General features: G+C 42.6%; 1 protein-coding gene across 1 annotated transcript; it reads left to right on the forward strand.

The window, feature by feature from the left end:
* Window positions 1-150: 150 nt before the first annotated feature.
* aimp1a (aminoacyl tRNA synthetase complex interacting multifunctional protein 1a) lies at window positions 151-7,572 on the forward strand. Its single transcript, XM_053856611.1, has 7 exons — window positions 151-293; window positions 1,887-2,017; window positions 2,221-2,334; window positions 3,233-3,394; window positions 4,492-4,694; window positions 6,517-6,685; window positions 7,271-7,572. Coding segments are annotated over exons 1-7 (948 nt in total). The 5' UTR covers window positions 151-291; the 3' UTR covers window positions 7,438-7,572.
* Window positions 7,573-17,719: the final 10,147 nt, after the last annotated feature.

Raw genomic sequence — 17,719 nt, forward strand, 5'->3', positions numbered from 1 at the left:
TGTTTATTTGTTTATATTATCAATTTTGGTATTGACAATTTTGTTTAAGTTACGAGTGTACTGTCATGTGTTTATTGTATACAGGCAATATTCATGGACGCCTAAAATTCCCGCTTGGAACTGATCTATAAATCATATGCCGGGTGAACCCAATGAGAACCTAATGAGAAGAGGGGTAATCCTTATGCTCTAGTAGTTTGTTTTCTGGGTCCTGCGGTATCCTGAATTACGCTAGGCTAGGCTGAGACCGTTCCCGGCGTCAGGGTGAAGCGTGGTGGGTCTGCAGTGTCTATGTGAGTATTGAAAAGGTTCCTTTTACATTCTGAATCAAAACAGAAAGTTAGCCCTCGAATTTCGACCGGTTGGTTTGGTTACAAGTGAATTTAAGAAGTTAGAGTTACAATTCTGCCCTCGCTGTTGCTTCCAACTGACGCAACATTTGGTCAGTTTGAAACGAAAACTACTTCGATGCATTCCTAATAATGCCAGAATTTACAATTACCTAGCCATTAACGCAATCCTTTCAGGCAGTTTTAAATAATGAAATGATGGCATACGTCGACTGAAACTTAATTTTAAGTTCAATGCCTTTTTCTGACTGGCTTTTCATTTTCACTCGGTCGTTGCGTTTTGATGTCTTTATGAGGTTTCGCTGATCATTTCAAGAGTATTGTTTTTACCAGTGATAAATTAATCTGGAATTAATGTTGAATGCACGTATTCACTTCCAGAGTTATTGTGGACACACAAATAACTTTTGAATTAATGAGTGATTTCCAAGTCTTAACATGACTATGATTATTGTTGTTGTTGTTGTTTGTGGTGGTGGTGGTGTTGTTGCTGCTGCTGCTGTTGTTACTACTACTACTACTACTACTACTACTATCCATATATATATTATATACTATATATACTATATTATATTATAACATGTCAGTTAACCAATGTCTACATTTCAACTCCACTCTTGTATTTTCACTCTGGCCTCCAAGCAGATTTGTGTGTCCTCACAAAACCTTGAGATGGTGCTGGAATACAGTAAATGCCTGTGTTTTACCTGTTGGACCAAATGTTTTTTTTGTTTTTTGTTTTTTATGACTGGAACATGTGGAATCAGATCGTAAACTTGAGACAGACAACCAATCCTTTCAAGTAGTCTGATCATCAGCAAATGAGTGACTTGGCTGAGAGTTGTCCTATAAGCGACACAGTCATGTCTATTTTTAGGAGACTTTTTAAGGATGGCGTAGCAGTCAACACATTCCTGGCATACAACTGAATTGAGGGGTACAGCTCTGTCTTGCGTTCTGAAGTTTAAATTTTGGCCACCAAATAAAGTCACAACGTCCTCGTTTAATTGAGTCCATTTGTTTTGGTACATTCCTAGGTAGAATTTTATTTTCCTGGATTATTTTTTATTTCTCACTTATACAAGTGAAATATCTCTGAGACAAAACCTTTGATCCTTCATTTTATCAACTCCAGATTTGTTATGTTCATGACTTGGTCATCTCAACAGTGTCATCTTGGTCCAGCTGTTGTTTTTCTTGCACCTCCCTTTAAAATGTGTGCGACCTTGTCTTCTTCTTGAATGAGCCTCATTAAAAATCGCTTTTATTCCCATTACAAATTTCACTATGTTATCTTTGCATGGCTGATTCAGTTTTTCTGTTGAAGCTGCCATTTGTTATTTGCACTGAAGTTTCTGATTCACATTTGGCACTTTTTTAAAATTGTTGTTTCCTGAAATATGCCTGCTGGACATTCCTGCTCCAGTAGAATCAAATTAAACATCTAAATAAAAGCGATTTCTGCTTTCATTGAATGGAGTCTGTTTTCCCTCAACTTCAAATCTTTTTTGTTTTCTGTTTTATTATATTCATCAGGTTCGCTGTCCGCTCCCTGATCAAGATGTCGGGCCACAATCCATTGTTGAGGCTGGAGCAGCGAGCAGCAGAAGCTGACCAGATCATTGAATACCTCAAGCAGCAAGTCCAACTGCTCAAGGAGAAAGCAAGTACGTTTTCTTTTTTAACGCCTGTTAGTCTTCTTCTTATACAGACTCTGTATTTTGATTGTTTCACTTCAGTTCTCTAGAGTCTCACCGTGCTTGGAGATGAAATAATACTCTTGATTTCAGAGGGTTCTTCACCCTTTGTGAAGTTAAAGTGTAGTGAAGAGTGTTTTTTGCTTATGACTCTCTCAACCTTTCTGTGACAGTTGTCCAGGCCAGTGTGAGAGAAGAAAAGAAACTGATGGTGGAAAATGCCAAACTGAAGAGTGACATCGAAGAGCTGAAAAAACAGCTCCTGGACAAAGAGAAAAGCAGAGGAGGTAAATGAGCAACGAGACTTGTTGTCCCCATCTTTTTATGGTAATATGTGTCAAGTTGGTCTTTGTTCCTTCTGTCGTGAATTACATCCGTTGCCTGAGTCAATTATTACCAGATCTCTGGTGGGTTTGGCACCTAATGAATCCTCTGGGTGGTGGATGCAACACATTCCACCAGCTTTTCTCCGGTGGTGCCCAAATACCTTACACGTTTAATGTTTTCCATCAGCAAGAACTGGATGAAGGAGTCATAGAAAACTCTGTAGGGCATCAAGTGCATGTTGTTTTGTTTCGCGTGAATCATGATGTGGGCTAGTAAAGTGTTTGAGGATTGACTTTGTCTCATCGCGCACGTGTGAAGACTGACTGGGAGTTCAGTGCATCACAGACCGTGTCAGGCAGAGGTGGACTTCAAACCTGTCATGATGTAACGATGACACTGGAACCAGCAGGCGTCTCTGCTCTGGCATCATCAAGGGCGCACATAGAACCAAAAGGCAGCTATTGTCTGTAATTCCTAGGTAAACCGGAACAATCTTCTGTCCCAACATAGAATTAAAGCAATTAAACGCATTATGGTGACCCTGCGAGCAGACGGAGTGCTCTTGACAGGCGCCGTAAATGGTGGGTTATTTTTCTCTCGGCTAGAGTTGGCCTTTGTTTCCTAATTCATGGGCCATGTTTGATGTCGCCCTCTCCCCGGCTCGTGTGTCATTTTGCTATCCAAACTGTTTGCTCCAATGCAAGTAGTAAATAAAACTGAGTGGGTATTTGTCCTTAAAACCAGGAGACAGAGTTCTGACTGCCTAAAGTTCGACTGCATCTTTGTATATATGCTTTTAATCTGAGTTTAAAAAGAGCCACTGATCAAACTTGTGATTCTTCTTTCATGACACCACAGTGCTAGATGTTGCGATGCCGGTACCGGAGGTAAATGCTGAGTGCACTTCAAAGCCGGCGGCTCCCAAACCTGCCGCTGCCACACCGGCTGCCTGCAGCGCACCTGAGGTCCAGAGCCCTTCACTCAAAGATGACAGCAAGAAGAAGAAGCCAGAGAAGAAAGGTAACATACTTCAGTTCATTTCCCTCTGTCACTGTGGATGCTTTACTTTGGACGTCACATCTGAAATAGTGACAGAAAAATGTAAGAAACGTGACGAATATGTTGTGTATATCAATGAATTGCTTTTGTCTTTAATTAAATCATTGAAATACATTTCTTTAAAGTCACAACCCTAGATTTTCTCAATGTAAAGTGAAGATGTATCTCCTGTTCCAATTAAAAAAATATGTATGTAAAAATTGAAGCATGAATTCAGCAATGCATTGATAAAATTTGATATAAATTCATAAACTGCTGATGTAATCCACCTCAGACTTTAATCTAACCTTAGTTATATTTGAGATGCTTGTGGGGGGGATTCAGGCAGCGCGGTACTGTGTTTGAACGAAGAGCAACTCATGTCTGATACACAGTCTGGAATGTCATTTTTAAAAATGCATTTCTGATATGCGACCTCCCCATGCCATACACCACCCTACAGCAATAATAAAATGGCTGACAAAACAACTTAAGCTATAAAGTATTGTTGTGGTTTTATTAAAATATTATTATTATTTTTTATTATTATTATTATTGTTGTTGTTATTAAGGACAAAAAGAGCGTAATTAAAAAAATGGGAAAATGTGGTGTTGTTTCTAAATAAAATGTTCTAGTGAAAAGTGACCTAAAAACCTGTAAGCATTTTGATTGAAGTCACAATTGGGAATCCTATTATTTCTAGTGTGATATTGAGTGGAGGGCCTTGGGCAGCACTTGCCTGTTTAATGTAGTGTAGTTCGCCCACCAGGGGCTGCCCTCAAGCATGTGGTTTATCAACTTGCCAGGGTTTATTTAACCGGCGGAAATTAGATTTTGTTTTTAGAGAACAGTCTGTATTTGTTGTATTTCTAGCATGATTTGTTTTCTGTAATTTCCTCTTTGTGAGATGAAATATTCCTGGCCCCTTTAGACAAACATTTCCCTTAATATCAGGCACATTTGCTTAACTACAGAGAAAAATGCAGACAGATACCAGTGAGGAGGCAAACATTGAATAGCTGCTGTGTTTCAGCACCACAAACCTCAGAGTAATGAATATACATTTGAATTCATGCAGAAAAAGGAGAGAAGAAGACGGCTGCTCCAAGTCAGGAAGAGGCGAAGGTGGACGTGTCTCGCCTGGACCTGCGCGTCGGACGCATCATCACCGCCGAGAAGCACCCGGACGCCGACAGCCTCTACGTTGAGCAGGTGGACGTGGGCGAGGCCGCCCCGAGAACCGTTGTCAGCGGGCTGGTCAAGCACATACCAGTAGAGCAGGTAGGCCTTGCCAACATTCAAGTCACTGGCCTTTTAAAGGACCAAGTATGACATCAGGTCAGTTGGTGCTTCACTTGCAAGCAACTCCAGGGTTTCCTCTACATGTAAGCGATGGTGGCGCACCACCACGTTTAAATAACAGCCGCCACGGCATCAGAAAAATGATCTCCTATTAAAGACGAAATCTCACATGCTGAAACGTATTCAAACAAAACGGATACCACATGGCAAAGCGGTTTTTGACATGTTTTTCACAGAAAAATCCCATATCCCATTTCAATAAAATCCTGGTGGAAACCCAGAATCCATTATTAAGTCAGAGGCGTCTTAAAATCTAAATGTCCAACCAGAATTCTTTGATTTTTTGGGATCAATATTTAGTCAAATCTTCAGCCTTTTATACCATTAACTGTGGCGCTTCCACAGTGGCAGTGCGTTATGTGAGACGGTGTAGTACACATGTCCGGCCTATGGGTGGCGTTATGTTCCAGCAACAAACAAAGGTGGAGTAAGATACATTAGCGTTACAACCATAACATGGAAACAAGACTCGTTAATGTGGCGCAATGACAAGTTTGACCTGTTGTTTTGAGCCACTCTTGACGATAAATGAATAAAAACAACAGGACTCCAAAACTTTTAACCTTGGAAATCGGGCCGTCTGTGCCAACAGTCAACTGCACTGTCAAGAACTCTATAACTCTATATTGTGTGTGTCTCAGCCCGTTGCAGTGAAAGCAATATGATTCACTCCTCAATTTTGTGTTGATGTTTATCTTGAAGTTGCACGGAATACATACAATGAGGTTCAGGTATTAAAATAGCATTTATTATTCATTTTTTTGTGTCATTTTGAAAGTGATTCTGGTTTATGAATTACTCAGCGATAAGCTTATCTCACCCAGTTTTATGACGACTCAAACTGAAAAAGCGTCTTTGTTAGTTTCTATTTTTGGTGATAGAAAGGTAGTGTGTGTGTTTCTGAGAGTGGCTCGCAGCGTGGTGCTGCTGTGTGCGTGTGGCTGTGCATTCTCTTCTCCCCAATCCCATAATCTGGATTTATTAGCATCGGCCAGTCACGGTCTGTACTAAACCATGAATGATTCAGCGACTTGTTTTATGCGGAGCATTTTTCTCTGGAGAGCTGCAGTGAACCACAATGTAACTAACCTTCCTGTGCGGCTCTAAATCTTGTTGACTTAAGAGCGAGGCGTTATTAAAAAGCATTGATGAGAAAATAAGTGAAGGTGGGTTCACTTTTCTTGTCTGGGGTTCATGCAGATGGATGGAATCTCTTCTGTGAACTAATGAATAAAACTGAGAAATCCAGTTTGACAAGTGAGTCAAAGCACCAAATGTTTGCTTTTATAAGAATGATTTGGCCGAGCTTTAAATCAAAACAACGCTGAAGGCACAAAGTCTTGAACCAGAGGCAGCTTTTAAAGGTTTGTGCAAGTTTTTCTTGTGGTTTGTCATGTGTAGATCATCTGGAGTTTTGTGAGAGAAAGCCTCTCTGAGGTCTTTCACAATGACCTTGAGCCTCAAAGGTTATCGATAGTGATGTGTCGATGAGGTTTCATGAAACAGTGCCCTGATTTTTAGAGGCTACTAGATGACACTGTCTGGACTTGAACTTGACAATGAAACCTCTAAGCAAACAGCGCCATCTAGTGGCCTCTGAAAGTTGGGACACTGTTTCCCGAAGCCTCACCATCACTAGCAAACAAATGTTTGTTTTGGAACAAATATTGAGCTCAACATTGCTCTTTAAGTTACATATATGAAGCGTTCTATTCGCTCATATGTCCTGTCAATCATGTAGATGCAGAACCGCATGGCCGTCCTGATGTGTAACCTGAAACCAGCCAAAATGAGAGGAGTCGTGTCCCAAGCTATGGTGATGTGCGCCAGCTCCCCGGACAAAGTGGAGATCCTGGATCCTCCCAGCGGAGCAGTGCCTGGAGACAGGGTGACGTTCCAGGGATTTCCAGGTCAGATGTCCCCGAAGTGCTCTGCAACAGTTGAAGCTCACTCTGACATGTGGCCTTCAGTAGCCTGCCCGTCTTTTGCGTGATCAAAAACACACTTCAAATGTGAATTCCAGTTTAACAGGCTGCAGCGAATTGTTGTGCCCTCAGGAGAAGCATGGTGGTGGATGTGTTCGCAGCTTTGACAGCTGGGACGTTGAGCGCCAACATGTTTGAGACTCTCGTAAAGCTCTTTGACATTTTACGGACTGAACATTGAGTCTCGCTCAATAGATTCTGCAACAGATGAAAGAGACGGCCCATTAAGTGTCGGGCTGCTGTTTGTTTACAACTATTTTTCACACTACTTGTTGCTATATGTCATTTACATGTGCGATGAAATGTGCCAAACATCAAATGTGCAAGTGGTGAACTTGTATGGGGAATTGAAAGTCTGTTAAGTAAGTGTAAAAATATTTTGGGAATTGTGCAAAGGATTAACCAACGCAGTTTGTAGATTAAAAATAAAATGGAAAAAAGCTACTAACTCAAGATAAAAAAAAAAAAGTTTCAACAAGAAAAGGAGGCTGATGAATTTGTTTCCCGCAGGTGAACCTGACAAAGAGCTGAACCCCAAAAAGAAAGTGTGGGAGCAAATTCAGCCAGACCTGCGCACCGACGACCAGTGTGTCGCAACCTACAAGGGCTCTGCTTTTGAAGTCGCCGGCAAGGGAGTGTGCAAAGCCCAAACTATGAGCAACAGTGGAATCAAATAAAAGAACAGCCTTCTGCCTTAAAGCTGCGCAGCCTTCGCTCTCAGCCACAATCATCCTCTTTGATGACAGACTGAAAAACATGACGGCGGAAGGAAGCAAATGCTTTAAAGATGTTTAATAAAGACTTGAAAATGATCTTTTGTTGGTCCTGGGAACATTTGTCGTACAAATCATGGTCTCATTTTAATTCCCCGCTTGATCATGCTTCAATTTCAGAGTCAAAAAACAAAAACATGCTGCACTTAACTTAAGTGTTCATCGTTGTTTTCCATTCCATCTCATCTCAGGCATTTTAATGAAAAAGGGGATGTGGGACTACAAAGTCCGTATCAGGTTCCGGGGCTGTTTGCGCAAATGATTCAGACGGTGCTCGAGTCCAGAGATCCAATCTCACGTCTCTGTGTCATATCAACCTTGGCTTTCTGACGCTACCGCCGAGTGTTTGGCTTCAGAATTCCGCTCACCTGCTGCGGAAACAAGGAACGAATCCGATGAGAAATGAGACGCTGGGATCCAATATATCTAAATTGTGTAAGCAGCATTATTTTGATGCTGTATAATTTTCAGTCTTATCAGTTTTTATGGAAGATTAATTTGAACTATGAATTGACGTCTCAACTGTTGATAAAAAAAACAATAAGAGGGAGCTTTAAAAATAAAACTTCCTGTATTTTCTTTTTTCACGTGGTTCATAGTGGGTCTATTTGAGCTGTGAACATATTCATCCTCGTCTCCACAAGGGAGTGCCGTTTGCTTAATTCCTGTCATAACCAACACCTAAGGGTGAGATCTGATCCCCATCTCCAGTGAAGACAGCAGGGAAGTGAGGCTCATGAGTGGCAGTGTGTCAACCTTCATGAGAAGAGAGCAGTCGAGTTAAGTGTATCAGAGTGTGTGTTTTTGAGTGTTAGTGGGTGGTCCTTGTGGTGTGAAAAACCAGTTCACCTGGTCCACCTAATGTGATCCACGGAGACACGGGCGTTTAGTAGTGTTATAGTAGAGACCAACCGGTGAAGAGAATCATGGCCAAGACCAACAAAGGGACAAGACTGACTTGTGTATTCAGTTTGGTCTTGATCTTAACCCGCTCCAAGTCTTAGTCTCGGTCTCTGTTTGCTCTGGTCCCTTGTCTCAGGTTAGGTGTTCTCGACTACTACACTAGTTTCCACTTTCTTCCACGTGTCCACAGTCAGGTATCAGGTCAATGGAGCGGCGTTTCAGTACGGTTTGGGCAACACATTGCAAGTGAATTTAGCAGTAAGAAACACTAAGAAAGCATTTTTGACCACTGACAGAGAAGCTAGCAGACACGGTTGCTGCTGTTCACTGACTTACGGAGCCAGGAGCCGGACATTTCACTAGACCCGCCCCCAGCAGATTGACCTTCATAAGAGGCAGCAGGATGTTGTTTTTGTCGACTATTTGGGTAAAAACAGCGCCAACTAGTGTCGCCAAGTCACTTCTGAATCGACAAGAGAGGCCAAGGGTTTCCTCAACCACTTTTGGGGGGAATACGAGGGGTTTACTGTTGTTCCAAAAGTACTAGAAACTTTGGGAACAACAAGCCCCAGGGTGCAACTGGACCTATGCAACCCCATGATCCAACCCTAGCTGCTATGACAGAGCCTCCGTCATATGCAGGAGTTAGATTCCCTTCCAACCCCTGTGCGAATAAAGCAACACTCACATATCTTTGAATTTCCATTTTTCCAAGGCCAAGAGTGCTATTTGTGGTAGAGCGTGACTTTTATGACAGGTCTTTGTGGAAAAAGGCATAGCTCATAATTCATACGAGACTTTCTCCAAAGTACAAACTCTGATTTAGAAAGAATCGAAATGTTGATTAATTCAAGCCCCTGTGGATCTGTGGACGGTTTTGATTAATATGTCGTTGTTTTGCTTTCTACGCCGAGATTTTAAAATATGGTTGACATATTAGCCGATGATACGACGTGCTGCGCTGTGATAATCCCTCGACAGGAACTGGAATTTAGGAGCTTTGAAAGGTGCGAGAGGCGACGTTTACAGTTTGAAACTAAGTTCAGTGGTGAGACATGTGATATCCATAGGAGGAATCACCATCATCTCAGTTTGTTTGCTTGTAAAATGTTCCTGTTGCAACGTCCCTGTATGAGCACATCGATCTGCCGCTGGGAGTTGGAGTTTCCAAGACAGGAGTTGATAAATCAGTGACTCAGACGTCCAGAAAACCTTTTTAAAATGTTGGAGATTTGAGCGAAAAGTTCCCTAACCTGAGCCCACCAGTGTTTATTGCATCCTGGAAATCACATTTGGACAGAAGGCTATTATAGGTAATAACAGGATTGCGATAATTAAAAGCACCGGCTGGGGGGAAAAGTGCGGCCTCGGAGTGATGCAGGCGGATAAAGCCTCTGGTCCGAGCTTTGGCTGCGGCGGACACAGCAGCTTGTACTAATCCCACTGGGATTTCTTCTTTCACTAGATTGTGCAATAATTCTCTTTATTTTTTGCTCCAGTTCTTGAGCATCATCATGGAAGAGGAGTTTTCTGAGATTTGACAATCTTTGCATTGGCCTCCTTGTTACCGCCAAAAACTGACCCTTCGCTGAACCACCAGCAGCTTCACGTGACTTGACAAAGCCCCGCCCCCCTGGCATCTGATGGTTCAAGATGTTTTAAATGGAAAAAGTGCCCCAGCGATGGATTGGTCAGAAGGGGATCCAAGACCTCGCACATTTGTGCTTAGTTACTCAGTGCTTTTCTGGGATGCATGAAAGGTTCAGTTCCAAGTGCAGCAAGTCTTGTTTTGTGTAAAGAAATCAGTCGACTCTCTTTGAATAACCAATTTTTGAAAGTTTAGATCAAGGATGTCGCGCAAGGGAATAGAACTATAGACAAGTCCTTTAAAAAAAAGTATATTTTTCTTTTTTTTTTTTTTTTTTTTTTTTTGAGGCCTCTGAAGTTACGTGGATGTAACCCCAAATCAATGAGTGCATGTAAATCAGGGGGCCACCAACCTTTGAGCAACTGTGAGCTACTCCAAGGCCACTGTGTGACCCGAGGGCTGCCATCAGTTCAGTACACACTTCTGAAATCTTGATAAACAGTGGATGATAAATGGTATTCCTCTCAAATACTGGTCTTGTTGCTGAGTTTTCACAATAATTACCAATGGTGTAACAAAAAAGGAATCACAAAATCAAACGTAATAAGGCGGTTATTACATGAAAATTTCAGTTATTACTATTTAGTAGTTATTACTGCTACACTGTGGGATACTCCCTTGGTCTCTGTGGACTACCTGACTATCCATGTTGGTGACCCCTGCCCTAAATGTTGGCCTGCCCAGCTGGGCCTTCTCTCCATGGCTGAGCTTCAAAAAGGGTGGGTTCGCAGTAGCAGAGGGCTTATATAGGGGGCCAGTCCTGCCCTGCCAGTTGGGCGGAGAGTATATGAGGGATCTTTCAGGGCAGAGGCAATGCCTCGAAAGGGCAAAGTCTGTTAGAAAGATATACTCATAGAACTAGAGTTACGTTCAGGTAACACCCCTCTGACTTAGACTTTCTTTATTGTCATTGCACAAAAACATATCACTGTATTATGGCAACAAATTTCGGTCTGAGCCTTTATATATATATATATATATATATATATATATATATATATATATATATATATATATATATATAAAATATAAACACATTACAAACACATTGTCACCTCATCTAGTGCTTTAATTCAAGTTCACAGATTAAATTGTTGTTACAATATTGATCTGTAAATCTTGATCCAGTTTTTGGGCGGCATAAAATGAATCACTGGACTGGATTTGATCGGCGGGCCTTGCGTTTGACACCCAGCATGTGCTTTAAGAGACCCAAGCTGAGCGCAGGACTGCGCAGCTTCCATCACCGCTGACCCCCATAACGCAAAACACGCGGTGCATTTGGTCGAGGAGTCAATCGTGCGTTATCGCGCCGACCTTTAGTGTGGAGAATCGCCTTTCTTTTTCCTGTTTTGATACCTAAGCCGCTCTGAAGAGCAGGGAGGAAACCCCAGCTCAGGCAGAATCATTCATGGCAGCAGCGATGTGTGAAAGGCCACGCAGGAGAAGGAAGTATTGTATGACTGTATAATTACTCTTCAAAGCGAACTGCTTTGTTTGTGCTTATCTGATGCATTTTGAGATACTGCAGTGCATTGGGCCGGTACACATATCCATCCTTTCCTTATTGTGCCAGGCGATGAAAGCCTATATTGAAAACAGAAATCGAGTTAAAAACTGTCTCAGAGTTCAATAGTAGGATGTGGTTTTCCTCCCTAATTACTCGACTTGTTGCCAGTGAGAAGAAAAGGCTGTGGGAACATGTGTTTTGGGTTGCACCCCTCACTCTTGTAAGCTCATTTGTCCTGCAAGATGACATGGGATCCTGTAAGGATTTCATTTATTAGCATTTATTTAGGGCGGGAAGTGAAGAAGAGTAAACAAATTTGACCCCAGACTGAAGTGGCCTCGGGCCTCGCTGGGCTCCGGGATGAGCTCATCCGTCTTCACCAGTCATCACCGCAACAGATGCGGGCGAAGGACAATTGACAAAGCGAGTCTCGAGTGTGACTCCGGAGGAGCCTCAGCTTCCCACTTGGTTTTCCTTGAAGCTCAGTGAGTCAGAATGTGTAAGGAGCTGGAGTGGGACAGGGGGCTGGGGAAGTTCCCAGGGGGAACTTTTTGAGGTAGGGGCCGTCATAAAAACCAAACAAGGACACCTTGTCCGCTCATCATCAGCAGAAAGACATGGGGAAATGAAACCTCATTAACTTGGTCCCTGGACTCAACTCTCAACGTTGCCTTTAAACAAACTACAAAACCATGTTTCGCCTGGGAGAAGATGCGGTTGTTTTCTCAGGCTTTGATGTCGCCTTAAATTTTAAAGATCCACTCTCAAGACAAAAACATGCGTCTTCATCCTTTACAACAAACGGAGAATGTGTTGCTTGTTAGCGCTGTGGAATTTCCTTTGAAGATGCCTTCATGCATGAATGTGGTCATGTACTTGTTAATCGAAGGATTAGCTGCAGGTCAGCAGCTAAACTAGGGAGGGCGCTCTAAATATGAACAGGTGGGGAGGCTGACTTGCTGTAGCAAGCCCGGATTTTCTTCTTATTCGGTGCAAAAAGAAGAACTAGAAGGTGAGATCAAAGGCAAACAGCTACTTGAGCTCACCTAAAAGGGAGAGCCAGTGTAACCTGGAATGTTTAGCTCTTGCTACCTTGGATGGAGTTTTAAATGAGAGCTCACTTCAAAACTTTGCAGCTCCCAGACTGCATTTTCAACCGCGCTTGCAAAGGGAAGAGATTTAGGGCTCAAGATTGAGTTCATCTGCTGCAGACGAAAGGTTATCCGAGGAAAGGTTCCAACGCAAAAGGGGCGACTTGTTTTGAGGAGAACAAAGGAGCAATATTGAATCGTAATGAAGCCACTGCCACAGGAGATGTAAATGAAACCAGCCAGAATCTTCCTCATTATCACTTAAAATACTGGATGCTCCAACAGGTTTGCAACTAATAATCCAGGAGTAACTCAATCCTCAGTGAACTGCGTGATTAGCATAATTCCACAGGCACAAGAATCTTTTGTTTCAGTGCGGTTCTCTGGGTATAATGAGGCGTTATTTCAGGGATCAGATCAGTTTACATTTCTGAGCTCTACCAGGGATTATTTCAGTTGAGGCCGCGGTGTATACATGCGGTCAATTACCCTCAGAATAATCCAGCATTGTCTCCAGTAACAGATGACATGCTCTTCAGAGCAGCTGCTTGACATATGAACAACAAACACTGGCATTAGCGGTGCCCTCCGTCCTCGCTGCGTATAATGTTGCCCTTTTAATGCCTGTTGATTCGGGGGAAAACCCTTTGTTTATGTACACGAGGAGTTGTGCTGACGGTGAATTTTGACATGCAGAAGTTGAATCAGCACTCGGTGGCTAACCTGATAGCCGACTTGAGAATTTGCGAGTAAAAATATTACAGCTAGCAACTGACAAGAACACTGAAAGACGCGTCGACTGCATCTGCATGGATTCCAAGGAAGCACTCTCTGACTGATACACTTGAAGAAAATTAATTTTTTTTCTATATTTTCAGACTCCTCTTCCACTCGAGTCCAGACTTGAGATTTACAAGAATAGAATCCATCAAATTCTCGCTCACAGCAGAGATTTCAGTGACTTCTTGACAGCTTGAAGCTGTAAAATTTGGTTCCTGAAATTGTTTATTTATTCAGGCCCGACCCGATCCCTGTGGTCCAACTCACTCCTTTGGAACTCTGGAAGACATGCAGCATGATCCTGAACCTGTTGCTGGTGATTCACATGTTAAATTGACCATGCAGTTGTGACTAACTCAGAAAAGATCAGGGGGATTCTTCACACTCTGTGTCACTCTAATAAAAGAACATTACACAATGGAAACATCTACGAGTCTCCACACCGAAGCCAGTGTTTCCTAATAACCAGACCTGCACTCATCACCCAGCCTCAGCGTACACCTGAAGCAGGCCTCTGATTCATGTGGTGTGTGTGTGTGTTCGGCGCACGGTGGTCTCCATGACGCCTCTGGGTGGAAAAACTGTGTAAGCTCTGACTGTTGCTCTGAAATCGCATATGGTAATGACTCTGTCAAGGTTTCCTGTGCACACGATTCACATGATTTATATCAGGCACACGTTTAGAATTAAAGTTTATGGAGAAAATTACATAATGCCATTAGAAAAAAAATGCTTTATTAGATAAGATGTTGGATAAAGACAAAACTATTCACAGGAAATGTACAGTCATAGAGAAGAGCAAAATGATGCAAAGACGTTATCAGAAACAGCATATTAAAACAGATTTAATTTACGAATAATTTACAGAATCGATTTGAGATATCTATAGATAGTAAAAAGTCAATTTATTATGCGACTCTGACTCGCCTTAGGCGTCTGTTCTAAACCATGCTATGGTATGTTTATTCTTTATTTTCTCTGGAAAAGGTCAGATGAAAAAACGGTAAAGCAAACCTGACCTTGAGAGAATTTTTTTTGATAACCTCCATCAGCCAATTCCAGGCGGCCGGTCTTCTTCTCCTGCAGTGAAGGCCGCAAGCTGACTGCTGAAATGCTCGAGCTGGCCGTCAACACTGCAGCCGTATAATCTTCAGTTTAACAAGTGAAATCTCTGCCACTGAATTATGTCTAGTTTCAAACTTTGCACAAAAATAATGTTCAGTCTCTCTAAAATTCTTACACAGCTCCACACAGGGCTTTTTTTTTGAAATATAATATTATATTTTCACACTTCTTAGTTTCTCAAACAAAACCTGAAATCTTCCTTAGCTTCCTTTGGTCCCCCTTTATCTGTGAAAAGAGAATGAATGTACTGTATATCAACCAGTGAATTTGGAGCATAGCTCCGCTCTCATCCCTCAGCCCCAACGAAATCTTCCGCAGTGCATGATGGAAGGATCATGTCTGTTCTTAAGCTACCGGTAAAATACAGTATAGAGTGAAAGAAGGGGGAGCAGCACATGGAGATAAATATGGCGGCAAGAGCAGCTCTTATTGTGCTGAGGCGTTGCAAGTCGTGCTATGTGAACTGAAAAAGAAGCTATATTTTTTCTCTGATGTTTCCCAGAGAATTCCCTTTAGCTTTAGGATGTTTTGGTTTTGTTTTGTTTTTTTGTTTTTTTTTACACTTGGCCATTCCTATTCTGCTGTCTGTGGAGAGTTGAGCAGATGGTTCAGGAAGGAAGTCAATCTCAATTTTCAAAATAAAACAGCACAGACTTTTTTAAAATGTGAAGCTGGGTTTACATAACCCTCAAGCCCCCTCGAGGAACTTAGTAGAATGGCTTCTCCCTGGCTACAAACATCTGCTTCCTCTTTCTATTGGCTCTCAGAAATCTAGAAGATAGTTTTCGTCATCTATTTTTGCACGTACGAACAGGCGAGTCAATTGCTTTTAGGCAGAGCTGTCCAAAGTACTGAATCCCCAGAGATGATCACATGCTCCACTATGTACATTTTCTATCTGGCCCTTGTGTTTTAAAGCAGCGTTGCATTGTAGCCAGCAGCCAGCTGGGTTCAGTTGCTGTTATCCGATGGACTCCACAGGATTACGATTGAATGGGTTGTCAAGTGCGTCCGTGCCGGTTGAAGTCCTCGGATCGTTGTGGGAAAAGAATGGATTTCATGGGAATCCTGTTGTCTTTTTCTCATGGTGGAACACTGAAAGGATGTCCCCCGAAGAACCACAGCAGTCGGTCCCTTGGTGACGCTTAGCTAAACATACAGCTAAAAATGGGCGGGAGTCAGGTTGCAACATGAGGCACCGTGAGAGAAAGGAGGAGATAAACGCATTGTGATCGCTCCATTTTTCTTTTCCAGGTAATTCTTTTCCCTCTTTGCAGACCGGACATCGATGATTTCCCAAACAAACACAAAACAACGTCCCTCAAAGCCTCAAAACAAAAGCCTGGAGATGTGATATTACTGGCTGTCCTGGGAGTCGTGGCCCGAGGAGACGGACGAGAGGGGCCTTTTGCCTTGGGGCCAGTTGCTTCATTTAATGGTCAATGGGGTCGTGACTTGAAAAAGCAACCCTGAGGAGCGAGGGCTCGCTTACAATGACTGTCAACACCGCGTAGCACATTTCACCCGAGGCCCGAGAGTGCGGTGAGACGTCCTGACTGATTATAGTGTCACCGGTGGAATCTGTCGGCTCAGCACCATTTCACATCAGAACTCTTTTTAACAACCTTGGACGGCCACTCATTTCCATCTAGTCGTGTAGCAAACCAGCAGCATAACTGAAGTGGCATTTTTCAGTTTATGAAATGAGGACAGAATGTTGACGGACGGCCTGCCCCCAGCGTCTCGCCCCGAGAAGCTGGGACTCCTGCAACTCGTGCTCCTCTAGTATTGGCCTGTTTGGCTGCTTTCATCTGGGTTTGCAATTGTTTACTCCCACTTTATTCCTCTAATAAAGCTATGTGATCATCCGTGAACCAAAACACCTCTGTGGTGTAGACCAGGGGTTCTTAACCTTTTTGACCCCTGGGCCCACCTTTCTATATATATTTAATATACTTACTGCACATGTAAACAAACCAAAACCTTGTGAAGTGACATGAAACCATGTGATCATCGCAAATATTATATTTATTTGTCATTGAAAAGTCCAACCAGCAGCAAAACCTGAAGAAAATAAATATGATAAAACCATGTCTAAATATCATAAAATAAAAAATAGCATATTTTATTTAAACTCCAAAAAAATGAAGTGTAAATAAAAGTATTGTCATAAAATGTTCTAATTCATTTTCAAAACTGCTTCAACAGGTGCTTTCATGAACAGTTTTTACTGTTGGGGCGCCATCACTTTCTTCATCATTTTTTTTTCTTTTCAAGAACTTCTCCATAGTTGTTAACTGTCACACATTTGCAGCTGTCAAGCTGTTCAGGTGGAATCTATGTGTACAGCGTCTAGAAATGCATAGCAGGAAGCCCCTCTGGTGGAATTCCAGTATGTTGGAGTTTGGTTCATGAGTGAGGGAAGGATGGAGTGAGTCAATAGGAGGTGAGTCTCATCTGTTGTCGGTCTATTGTGAAGTGGGAGGAGTTAAAAGGCAGTGTTCCCAGTTTAGTAGTGTCATGATCTAAAGGAAATGTTGGATCTATTTCACATTTTGTGACATAAGCCGAGGCCATAGCTCCACTGCTGCTTCCTGTAGAGACTGTTTTAACCACAATAATGACGTGTTGCTCAGGTCAACTTTGTGGTTTTATTTTTTGTGTCGCTGAATGGACAAGGTGGCATTGAAGCAGTCGTAATGGAGCTATCTTTGTAAAGACCACAGAGAGGACGGATGTCTCCAGCCTTGACTCAGGCGCCCCTTTGTTGTCCTTGAAAACAAAACAAAAAAAAAGAAGGAGGGGGTTTGGGGTGTGTGCATGAGAGAGCGGGAGAGGGAGGGAAGGGAGGGGGTGACAGAGAAAAAAAATGATAAAGCCAGTCTCTGAAAACAAAGCCGTCTGCCCCATGACAGAGACATTATGTCACGTTAGTGGAGTCACTGATGTGAGGGTGGGACGGTCGGCCGCATGGGTGGGACCAGGCGGGCCCGCGTCCCGACTCTCCGCCGTGTCCACCTTCTGTTTTCCTGAAAGAACTTTGGGGAACATAATGGCCGTGGCTCACAGCTGCACTTCCCCACATCCGACATTTGAAACAGTGAGATTTCCAGGTCGTTCATTCATACC

This window comes from Synchiropus splendidus, chromosome 2 (assembly GCF_027744825.2).
Source record: "Synchiropus splendidus isolate RoL2022-P1 chromosome 2, RoL_Sspl_1.0, whole genome shotgun sequence".
Lineage (NCBI taxonomy): Eukaryota > Metazoa > Chordata > Actinopteri > Syngnathiformes > Callionymidae > Synchiropus > Synchiropus splendidus.